Source organism: Triticum urartu, chromosome 1A (assembly GCF_056163025.1).
Source record: "Triticum urartu cultivar PI428250 chromosome 1A, HENAU_Tu73, whole genome shotgun sequence".
Classification (NCBI taxonomy): Eukaryota; Viridiplantae; Streptophyta; class Magnoliopsida; order Poales; family Poaceae; genus Triticum; species Triticum urartu.
Genome location: NC_141873.1, coordinates 60,285,985 through 60,298,556, shown reverse-complemented (window position 1 = coordinate 60,298,556; position 12,572 = coordinate 60,285,985). Strand labels below are relative to the sequence as shown.

The window sequence follows — 12,572 nt, the reverse complement described above, 5'->3', positions numbered from 1 at the left end:
GTAATTTATTTTACTCAATACTAAAGTAGGTGATCATTAATACTAACGCGTAAACATGGCACCTCAATATGTCATCTTGCATTAAAAAAGATGTCATTTTCAATCTATTATGTACCTTGTATTAAATAAATATTTTATAGTTTCAATCTATTATGCCATTTAAAGTTTCTGTTATCGCATTATTAATCGAAATGTCAACGTTTCAGTCCAACAAGCTTTTTTGGGGGTAGGGGGCGCGTCATTGCACCGGACACTATCATGTGATGTGTATCTAGAAACATGGTGTGTATTTTGCATACAATTTCTGAGTGGAAGAACAAAGACCAGATATCGTGATACCCATATTAGATTATCTACTACTCCGCCGGCTCTGTCCGTGGGTGTGTTCAAGGAGGTCGCAATCTACCGGTGGAAGTACTAATTACACTTGGGGCAGTAGGTAGATCACCGCTTGTCTCATCTTACATCATGTATGTCATTTAGATATAGAGACATATTGTATGATGAATTATCTCTTAGCGTGTTATATCTGGCAGTTAATATTTCATGCTCCTAAAATTGTGGAATGATTAAAACTGAACTATATATATATATATATATCGCTAAAAATGGCATCTTTTACAACACATGGAACTATCTTATCTTTCTAAGTGAGAGATCATCTCTTTGCTAAGAGAAGGCAAATATTTTCTCATTTTTCTCTCATCCAACTCAATAATTATCCTGTGGGGCATTGCTAAGATAGCGACATTGACAAACTCTAATTGACCAATTAATGATCATGACTGTATATCGTCCAAATTCTACACGTAAAACGCTTGACTTGATGTGTTGAGAAATTAAATTTTACTCTGAATCTGCAATGACCAATGAAACATCTACAATATATATACACATCATCTAGTCAAATCAAGAAAAATTGCGCCATGACAGTTATTTATACCATCTGTAGCGACCCGACCCGAATGGATCAAGTCTCTGTGCTTAAGTGTCATCCCTGGATCGTTATGATGACACACACAGTACTCGAGAATTTATAACAGAGGTAAATCACATGTATAAGTAACGTAATTACTATTACCTCAATCCAAATAGCGGAAGTGACAAGGTTGTGGATTCCCATCAACACCAACGACAAAGTTGAGTGTAGAAATCGTAACCCTAATGTATCACTTACTCGTCGTAAGATAATCCTGCAACATGAGACGTTGCAGCCACAAAGGGTCAGTACATTGAATGTACTGGCAAATTCACACCAGAGGATAATGATGAATAAAGGCTATCACTACATGCATATTTGGCTGGTGGAAAGGCTCTGGGGTTATAATGTTTTTGCGAAAAGCCAATTTTTCCCTACTACAAAGGAATAAATCTTATTTAACTATCATGGTGGTTGTTAAACATTGAGAATGGTTGACAGCATTCTCAATCCCAATTAAGTAACATCATTAAACCCAACAAAATTATTTAAAGTAACATGATGAGATTCACATGATAATTCAGGTGCTAGATACTCAAGACGTCCATAACCGGGGACACGGCTAATCATGATTAGTTTATACACTCTGCAGAGGTTTGCGCACTTTTCCCCACAAGACTCGATCTCCTCCGCTGGATTTCTCGCACTACAGGGTGTTTGAGAAACGGATGACCGAGACATAGTCTTTCAGAAGCGCTAGCACCTTACGATGGATAGACCGTTACACCTACTTTCCCCTACATCTGCTAGTCTACCCTGTAAGAGTTCGCACGACTTAATCAACTATGCTAGAGCCCATAATAGCATGTGGCTGCACACGGAAGTTTCTAGTATGAATAATCTCATGATCCCTTTGAGCCTGGGTGGCGGTCCATAAAAAACAGGCAATCCTGGTCTACCCAGGTGCCTAGACAGGCAATCCTAGAATACCCAGGTACCTCAATCCACCCAGATGTGTGTTTAAGTTGCCACCTTAAGTAAACTATTAATTAACAATCTCACATCCGTCATGAATACTCTTAAAACCCAATCCATGTCTACGAGCATAGCATGGCAATGTAAGCATAACGTAATAGTAACTCCCAAGGGTTTGATAATAAACATGTAATAGGTACTACCTCAACTACTTCCCATCCCACAATTTAATTAGATCCTAATCATGCAATGTTTGAGGTTTGATCTAATGCAATAAAAACTGGGTATGAAAGGGATGTGATCAAAATGTGAACTTGCCTGCAATGTTGATGAAGATGATTCGCACCCAAAACTTTTGATAGTTCTACTCGTCACACTTCGGTCAATCTATCGTAATCAAGCAATACTAACCACACATAAGCAATCACTCAAAAGACCAGAAAGATCGAAAAAGTCAATTCGGAAAACATCAAAACCAAGAAAATAACTCTTGCAACATAAAACAATTTCTAACAGTACCAAAATTATATGAATTTGGCCTTATCATAAAGTTTAGGTCAAGAGCTTCGATTTGCAAAAAGAATCAACTCAAACGGAGCTATGAAACATAAATTATGATCAAACGAAGTTTGAAATCAAATATGATCTAATTCAAATTTTATACTTTTCAAAAATATGTTTAAGTTGTTTTACTGGATAGAGGGATCATAACGAAGAAGTGGGCGTTGGTTTCGTTGAATTTGGACTAACGAGTAAAAAGATGTGGTCGTTTGAAATACAGGGACTAATCTGTGAAGAAAATTATCACGAATAGGTCCCTGGACGAAAACTAAAAAAATAAAAAGAAAAATCTAAATAGCGAACGTTCGTTACAGAACACTAACGAACGAATTCGTTCGCTGCGAAGGGATAAACAGCGAACGTTCACCGAATAGGCCTAACTAAAAAAAGAAAACCGATCTAAAAGAAAAAAAACCGGTTCGCGCTTTTGGGGTTTTACCGGTCAGGCGGCTCGTCGGTTTTAAAAAAAACCGGCGCTGGCGGCGGTTGGCAGATCGGCGGCAGCGGCGTGCATCCGGCGAGTCCGGCGAGCTCTGGCGTCTGCGGCGGGGTGCGGCGTTGAGCGGCAGCATCGGCTCCGGCGGGCGAGCGGCGCGGTGGTGCGGCGCGGGGCGAGGCGGCGGCGGCGGCGCAGGCAGCAAGCAGCGGCGGGAGGCGGCGGTTGCGGGGAGAGGAGAGAGAGAGAGGGGCCCGGGGCCGGGCTCCGGTATTTATGGAGGGGCGGAGAGGCGCGAGGCGAGGGGCAAAAGAGGCGGCGGCGCAACGGAATCTGGGGAGGAGTCCCCGTCGAAGACGAAGGCGGAGGCGGCGGGGCGCTCGCTTCGGCCTGGCCCGGTTGGCTGGGCCGGCCCAGTCGGGAGCGATTTTTTTTAACATTTTCCACGTGAACAAAAATAAACAAAACAAAAATAAAAAAATATTATATAGGCATATAATATATTAAAAATTTTAGAAAATGATTTTCTACAACGTGAACACTTTCATAAATTCAAATAAAATCCACACAAATACAGATAATTCAAAGAGTGCTACTGGTCTAATAAAATCCAATAAAATCATTTTTAGAAAAAACAAAATGATTTTAAATTTATTTCTCTCCAATTTTCTGTTGTAAGGAATCATGTTACCCTAATTTTCATATATTTTATTTTTGGAGAAAAATAATTTGAATAAAACTCAAATAACTCCAAACTGAAAATAAATTCAAAAGAATTTTGAATTTAATTCTTTGAAACTCCCAACTCATATTTCATATAATTTGAAAAAGTCATTTTATCTTCTATCATGAAAATCATTGAGGTGCATGAAGTTTATGAATTGAAATATTTCCAAATGAAATTCAATTATTTTCAAATACCCTTTCATTTAGTTTAAATGAAAGAAGTCATATCATCTTCGCTCAAGGGTTTTGTATTTGAAAAGAATTTGAATTCATGGAGATCAAAAAGCAAATATGAAAGTTTGGGAAAGTCCTTTTATTCCCTCTCATTTAACTTTTAAAAAGTTTCGAATTTCACTCAATCAATCACAAAACAATCAAACAATAAATCAATCTATCTATTTATTATAACATTCCAAAATTTAGAATTCTGGAATGTTACACCATCTGCATACCAATAGCTGTCTATGAACAATATCAAGACCTAGCTAGCCAGAGAGCTATTACACTAAAACTTGTGCTAATTTGATGGCAAGATCAAGGAAATTACACACGACCAGACCCTTATGGCAGGATATTATGTTCACACCATGAGAAACAGGGGCGGAGCCAGGGGGACGAGCAGGGGCCTGCCCCCCCCCCCTCCCCCCCAACGATCAACAATTTTAGTAGAAGCAACTAGTAATTATCAACAAGATTCGATTAATATACGTACTCAGCCCCCCTATACTCGAATCCTAGCTCCGCCACTGATGAGAAATACATGGTTTTCCTAAATAACGAACCCGCAGTTTCTACTATGTTTTTTGTTAAACTATGTAAAGCCAATACCATAGTATTTGTTTTTCCTCTTGTCCATGCGTATAAGGAGTAGTACATTTTTCTTCAGTTTGGAAAGGTGTCTGCTTTTTAGGTGAAATATGGTGGACATTTGCCATCCTGAACCATGGACACGAGGATCACCTCCACATGTGATGGAAAATAGTACATTTCCCTCTTGGTTTGTCATGGAACTGAACTATATAAGGCGCATTATTGAAAGGTGAAAAACTGTTAATACACTTTCAAATAATTATCTGTTTTATTCTGTGTAATTTCTGGTTGCATACGCGATATAAATTTTCTTGACTGAGCACATCCTAGCAAATCTAACTAGGTCAAATTAAAGATTCTTCAATGACACTGCCACCTATGAGAATGTATACATCGGCGCAATTAATTAGTTCTGCAAATAGAGTGGAATATACAATTTTTCCTCTAGAGGCGTCATGATCATCCTAATTACATGCAATTTCTACGATTTCACAATCCTTATAAGCCTATAAAAGGCGAACTTTTCCCAAGCGTTTGGCCATCGATAGCTCAAACTTGCTGCAGACGCCCAGTTAAGAATCAAGGGTTCTCCAAGTCCAAACAACATGGACACCAAGCCGGACGGTAAGCTAATTAACCTCCACTTATCATAACAGTATATTGCATGCATGCAGAGTAGCTCTATTTATATCTTCTGACACGCCATATATATGCAGTGCCTCCACTGAAAACTAATTCAGATGACCGTCCAACGTATGTTGCACCACCAGGTGTCTCAGCATCGCCTTCTGACGATGGTTAGTACCGGCCGCCCATCCCAGTCCCATTCATTAATCAATTAAATTTCATATCAATTATTTGTTATGCAGTGATGCATACTAAAGATGTGCCTGGACCGAAAAATTCTGACGCCGGGAAGAAAGGTATTCATCCTGTTGGATACTATCACCATCGCTAGCCTCTCCAAATTTGCCTCATGCTACATTGATAAGCATAGCCAGCCTCCTAACATCTTAATCCCATGCATGCATGCAACTGGTTAAACTGATCGTATCCGTATACTACTCCCTAATTGATTGATATTGCCGTGTAGTTGTGACACCACATAACGCACCTGCACAGCCGGCAGAGGAATCTTCTACTGGTTAGTATACTCAACTACTCAAACATTCAAGCTTACTATTACGTCTCCAAGCAAGAGCAGCTACTGAGCTACATACTCGATCAGTCGATCGTCGTGTGCATGCATGCATGCCCCATCATCCACGTCGGACTTGTTTCGATTCCCTGCCCACCTTTTGAACTACCTTTCGCATCCCTGTTCTCCAAAAGACTTCAGCTAATCTTTTTCTTCCATGACCAAATAGTCAATGGATTCTCTAATGTTTGTCTCTTGTGATTTTGCATGTGTGCAGGTGCAGCAGCTAAAGCTACAAGTAACTCCACACCGCCGCTGAAGATATCAAGGAGCACAAAACAAAACAACCCAACCTAGGTATACGAACTATAATTATTGCATATATTGTGTGTGTGGCTCCGCAGAAACCTGACACGCTGAAATTTTATTTTGTTAGGCAAGGTTCCAAATTATTCTCAGCGGTGAATTCAGGATTCACATATATATTTTAATCCTCTCGTGTGGATGGATGAAGAAGAAGAACGAGGTGATACGTATACTGAAGACTCTAATAGTGTGTAAGAAGTTAAGAGGTGGAACAGAAATATGTATCAATCTATTGCATGTTTATAGTTTGTACTTCCTTTGGTGGATTTGTTCACTGCCTTAAGTTGGTATGTTGGTATTGTATTGAATTCACATGTACTAATAAATTTGGATTGTACTGAGTTTATCTTTTTTTTGCCATGGAATTAATTGTATGTTTTTCTTCTCAAACTTGTGAATTTTATCTTGAGCCATTGCAATACATAACTTTTATAAGCCCCGCATCAGATAAACAAGTAATCTATCACATTGACCTCAAACAAATTGAATACATTTTCATGGAAATTTATGTAAGTAATACAAACATTCCGGGGGGTTGGGAAAAATAACAGGTGACCCGCGTGGGACCAGCTACCAATTATACTAGTCAAAATAACACCTGGAATTATTCAAAGGAATTTCAAATTTGCCAAAATGTATCTAAATTTACGAAATTCAAGCAAACTTTCTAAAAAAATAATTTGGAAATACATGTCGTTTTTCTTCTCTAGAGGGAAGTGGGACATGTAGAGCTGGTTACCGGAGAATACACTGAGTGAAAAATCTCTAAGTAATACAACAAGAAATTCCTTGCACAATGCACGCATATGCCATGTCGCATTGTCTGTGAGTGGCTCTTTCATGCCGACGGATGGGTCCGTGTGGTCGGGCAAGGATTCTCGGGAACTCTGCCGGGAGGATTATTTTTGCTTCATATTGATATTTGTTCATCTGTACCGAAGCTCTCCCGAATTATAAGGAGCCAATGAGCGAGAACACAACTAACTCACCACATAAATGAGTTAGAAAGTTGAACTGGGATCGATTTAATGAAATAATGATTGTCGGTGATAGAGCAATATTATCATTGCCTTGGTTACAGTAAAAAACAGGCATGCATATCAGTATGACAGTATCTATTCCATTGAGCAATGCACAGATGGAAGATTTATTGTCCTGCAAACAAATGCATTGACACGATCATGTAACATTATTGAAACAGAAAAAAAAAATAGGAGTCAGCTCCATCTGATATGTATAGCATGCACGACTTTTAAGTCTTTATATTTAACAAATAAAATATGTGTAATATTTTATTGGTCCTTAAATTTCTGCATAGACTAGTATATCTGCTCTAATTTTTGTAGCTTCTTTTAGACAAACACCCTAGCACCTTTATTCATCGATAATAAAAAGTTTTACAGAGCCCGGGGGCTCCAAAATCCGGACATGCCACCCGGTACTAATTCAAGAGGCTTTCTAGCAATATTATGGGTATCTACATTATCCTCTCCTCTTTCATAAGAAAACACTATATCTCCTAGCTCCTGCTCATACTCATGATCTCCTTGATGTCCATCACGTTTGCTCCTTCGCAAGTGCTCTTTTGATCCCAAGCACACATGCTCCCTTTGTGACCTGTAAAAACCAAAAACTTCCTAAAAACATAAAAAAAACTTATTTTCTTTTTGTGATAAACATTGATGAATGTTTCAACTGTGCACACAAACTAGCGATGAAATGACATTCGTGGCGGCCTGGGCGAAAAAAATTAAATTGATTTCAAAAGGCTTCCAACAGTTTTTTGGGAGCATTGATTTTTCTTTTTTTCCCAGACCCCCATGAATGTGATTTCATCACAAAATTCTGTGCACGGGTGAAGAATTCATCACTGTTTATAGAAAAACAGATTTAGAAAAAACTATTTTTTATTTGGTTGTTTATCAATCGGCATGTATGTGAGCTCGGGATCGAAAACTATATGTCCACCTCCTCTACTTCCATTATCAATAGCTCTAACAAACTCCGAGCAACCATGTGCAACCATCGCCTTCCACGGGTCAAGATCCCGAGCTAGAAACAGCGACTCCTGAGTCCTGACAAGCCAATGATTCTGCACAATTAGGATCAATGGTGACCTTGGTCACCAGGATGGAAGCCCCCAAGAAAACCCCTCCTACAGGCCCAACATCCCATCGTGACCTCTACATGACTACTGAGAAAAACACATTATGGTTGAAATTTCACTTACCATATTTACAGAAGCATGATGGAACTGTGTGTATCCTATCCACAGTCCAATTGTGCATGTAATCTATATCTATACCTACTATTAAAGGGAATAGGTATTCTTGGTTTGATCCCGCTTTGTTTTGTCCCGTTTCAAGTCTTTTTATATGTATGCTATTTTTTACTTCTGTTTTTTTTTTACTTTTGTCCGTTTGACGAACATGTGCAAACAAAGAAAACCGGGACGTCACTACGCAAAGTCAATTGTTCCACTACTTATTTAGTGGTCATTCTTCTTAATAATATACGGCAAAGGAAGTGCGGCAACACATGGTCGCATTGTTTTTTATTGGCTTCAAGTGCTAAAAATTAATGCGTCTGGCGGGAGTCAAACTCGTAACCACGCAAACTACTCCAACATCGGTATCCAACAAGGCAAACTAGATGTTGTGAATTAGCATGTTGTATTAAACTTCAAATTTGTATGCACGGCTAGGTCTGCTTTGTTTTTTTAGAGGAAGCTAGGTATGCTTTGTATCAATTCTCATGTTGCTCCGTTGTCACCTATACTGGGCCAATATGCTCCTAACTGGGATTTTTCTACAACCAGCAAATTTCTCTGATGGGCTTCATATTCCTTGGTTTTCTTTTCGATTGCACAGGCTGCGTTGTTGTTCCCGAGGATCAAACATAGAAGTTGGGTTAGTTATTAAGAAAAGTACCACCTTGCTTTTTAAAATCAAATTTCACAAATTTAAATACATCCATGCATGAGTTACCTGAAAATCAGCAAGCCATCGCAAGAAAAGGGTGAAGTGTCAGTCTCATTTATATTAGAAAATGAAGGAAGAAACTAATGCTTGCATGCCCCAGTAAAATAGAGGAATGTCCGATGAAAGAGGATCTGATTGGTGAACAAAAGAGAGGAAGATTCGATGAAAAAGGACCTGGTTGGCGTGTGCCAACAAATAGAGGACTATTTGATGAAAAAGGACCCGATTCATCATGAAATAAAAGAAAGGCAGATCCGATAAAAAATGACCAAGTTTACAATGAAAATGCATGGCTTAAGTGAGATTGCTGGAAGCTTTGAGTATGCATCCAGGAATAAAAGAGGAGGGACTGACTAATGTTGATCAAAGGTGTTGTACAAAAAGGGCACCCATCCAACATTTAAAAGAGAGAAAGAGCCCATATACAAAAATCATAGCCAAGCAGTTTAAAAAATCTGTTGCTGAGGGATGTTCTCTCTAAAATTTGAGCTTTTGTGGTGTTTAGGTGCAAATGTCAATTATCTATCCCGGTGCAATCGGACAGGCATATGGGCTAGTATTTACTCGTATTCTCTCCATCCGAAAAATATATCACTTTTTATCCATTTTGATGACAAGTATTTTTGAATAAAGGAAGTACTAATTAGTGCAGTCAGAACGACTCCAGTAACGGCAACTCGCGAGCTGCTGCTGCACGCCGGCCAGAATCGGAGGGACACCTGCTATGCCATATACGGATGAGTGCACAAGCGGGTGCAGGTGTGCCGAGATCGAGCTCAAGTGGCCAAGAGCGACCCGGCCAAGTGTGTTGTCATCGTCAATGCTAGAGAGGCCACTAAGAAAATTCCATGTTCTCACGTTCGAGTGGAATGAATATCTATTTGTCCGTGTGTACGTATGCACAGCTGCGAAATAAGGAGTCAGCGAATGAAATCACAGCCAGCTTGTTAAGATAGGGCCATTGACACACCCTAACTGCCCAATTAATGAGCAGGAGCGTACATCGTCCAAATTCTACACGTAAAAGATTGACTTGATGTATTGAGAATAGAACGACCAAGGAGAAATCAACCATATATATACACGTCAGCTAGTCAAGTCAAGAAAAATCCGCCATGACAGTTGTACCATCTGAATACTGATAGGTGTTTATGTAGAATATCAAGACCTAGCCAGCTAGAGAGCTATTACATTAACTCTCAAAAGACTTGTGCTAATTTGAACGGCAAGATCAAGGAAATTACACGCGGTCAGGCCCTTATTGCAGGATATAGTGTTCAAATCTTGAGAAATACATACTTTTCCTAAATAAGAATCCGCAGTTTCTACTATTTTCTTAAACTATGAACAATCCAATAGTACATTTTCCTTCAGTTTGTATCTGTTTTTTAGGTGAAATATGGTGGACATTTGCCATCCTGAACCTGGACAAGAGGATCACATCCATATGTGAAGGAAAATATTACATTTCCCTCTTGGTTTTCACGGAACTAAACCACATATGGTGCATTATTGAAAGGGACAAAAACCCTTAATACACTTTACAATAATTATCCATCTTATTCGGTGTAATTCCAGGGGGCATACGCTATATGTATTTTATTTTATTTTATTGAAACTAAGGCAAAAGATTTGCCACATCGAATAATTAAGCAGAAGAGAATTGCCTAGTAGATTGAGAAAAAATTGGGCGAAAACCGTTACAACATGGCCACATATGGACTACTCCCAAAGCACGAATCTCCACGACCACCCCTCCAGACAAGCAAATAACCCCATTACAACCACAGACCTCAGGCCCACGGATCACAACGTTTCAAAAGAACCACAGTCGAAAACACATCAAAAAATACATCAGACAAGACACAACAACCCGAAAAGAAGAGAACAATCTGTCAAGCAGTCACAAACACCTTGCTTATGGCGCCACTCTTCTTGATTTTTCTCCCTAATAATTTCTCCTTCAGGGTGTCTGAACGATGGCTAGCGCACACCCTCTTGCTCTTGTCCCTGATTGCCTCCTACTTTAGTAAGCAACCAGCTATCTTGCTACATCTAGGGTTAGCAAACTCAAATATGGCCATTAATTCTCGAAAAAAATAGAAAAGAAAGCCTCGGAAACTTGCGATGTAGCAACTGATATCACAACCTCATTACTCACCACCGATGACCCACAGGTATAGGGGATCAATTGTAGCTCTTTTCGATAAGTAAGAGTGTCGAACCCAACGAGGAGCAGAAGGAAATGAGAAGTGGTTTTCAGCAAGGTGATGTCTGCAAGTGCTGAAATTGTAACTAACGATGTAGTTTGATAGCAAGATATTTTGTAATGAGTAAGTAATGATAATAGTAGCAAAAGTGCAGCAAGGTAGCCCAATCCTTTTGAGGAAAAGGACGGGACAAAGCGGTCTCTTATGATAAGCAGAGCGTTCTTGAGGGTACACGAGAATTTCATCTAGCCACTTTCATCATGTTGGCTTAATTCGTGCTCGGTACTTTGATAATTTGATATGTGGGTGGACCGGTGCTTAGTGTTGTTCTTACTTGAACAAACCTCCTACTTATAATTAACCCTCCCACAAGCATCCGCAACTATGAGAAAAGTATTAAGAATAAATTCTAACCATAGCATTAAACTTTTGGATCCAATCGGTCCCTTACGGAATAGTGCATAAACTGGGGTTTAAGCTTCTGTCACTCTCACAACATACGTACTATCAAAATATCGAACACATATCAAGTTCACATGATTACTTGCAACATGATTTCTCCCATGACCTCAAGAACAAAAGTAACTACTCACAAATGATAATCATGCTCAAGATCAAAGGGGTATTAAATAGCAAATTGGATCTAAACATATAATCTTCCACCAAATAAACCATATAGTAATCAACTACAAGATGTAATCAACACTCCTAGTCACCCACAAGCACCAATCTATAGTTCGGGAAACAAGATTGAACACAAGAGATGAACTAGGGTTTGAGAGGAGACGGTGTTGTTGAAGATGTTGATGCAGATTCCCCCCCCCCCCAAGATGGGAGATTTGTTGGTGATGATGATGACGATGATTTCCCCCTCCGGGAGGGAAGTTCCCCCGACGGAATCGCTCCGCCGGAGGGCAAAAGTGCTCCTGCCCAAGTTATGCCTCGAGACGGCGGCGCTTCGTCCCGGAAGTCCTCTCCTTATTTATTCTAGGTCAAAATGACTTATATAGCAGAAGATGGGCACCAGAGGTGGGCCTGGGTGAGCACAACCCACCAGGGCGTGCCTGGGCTCCCTGGCGCGCCCAGGTGGGTTGTGCCCACCTGGTGGGCCCACTATGGTAGTTATTTGCTCCAATATTCTTCATATATTTGATAAAAAAATCTCCGTAAAGTTTGATGTTGTTTGGAGTTGTGCATAATAGGTGGCCTGATGTAGCTTTTCCAGGTCCATATTTCCAGTTGTCAGAATTCTCCCTCTTTGTGTAAACCTTGCATATTATGAGAGAAAAGGCATTATAATTACTCCAAAAAGCATTATTATGGATAAAAACATCATAAATAACAGCAAGAGAACATGATGCAAAATGGACGTATTAACTCCCCCAAGCTTAGACCTCGCTTGTCTTCAAGCGAAAACCGAAATCGAAAAACATGTCCACATGCTTAGAGA

General features: G+C 39.7%; 1 protein-coding gene across 2 annotated transcripts; it reads left to right on the top strand.

Annotated features, from left to right (window-relative positions):
• Positions 1 to 4,966: 4,966 nt before the first annotated feature.
• Positions 4,967 to 6,344, top strand: LOC147990015 (uncharacterized). Of its 2 annotated transcripts, XM_087520721.1 has the most exons (6): positions 4,967 to 5,051; positions 5,144 to 5,224; positions 5,297 to 5,350; positions 5,521 to 5,571; positions 5,843 to 5,922; positions 6,002 to 6,344. In XM_087520721.1, the coding sequence occupies exons 1-5, from the start codon at positions 5,033 to 5,035 to the stop codon at positions 5,920 to 5,922; spliced, it is 285 nt and encodes a 94-aa protein (XP_087376847.1). In that variant the 5' UTR covers positions 4,967 to 5,032; the 3' UTR covers positions 6,002 to 6,344. The 2 variants fall into 2 exon arrangements, with proteins under 2 accessions (XP_087376847.1, XP_087376883.1); XM_087520757.1 differs by lacking the exon at positions 5,521 to 5,571.
• Positions 6,345 to 12,572: the final 6,228 nt, after the last annotated feature.

Excerpts from the sequence above, each read along its gene's own strand:
- LOC147990015 (XM_087520721.1), top strand. Across the intron at positions 5,225-5,296 it reads AGCATCGCCTTCTGACGATG|TGATGCATACTAAAGATGTG; the intron begins GTTAGTACCGGC and ends TTTGTTATGCAG. Across the intron at positions 5,572-5,842 it reads GGCAGAGGAATCTTCTACTG|GTGCAGCAGCTAAAGCTACA; the intron begins GTTAGTATACTC and ends GCATGTGTGCAG.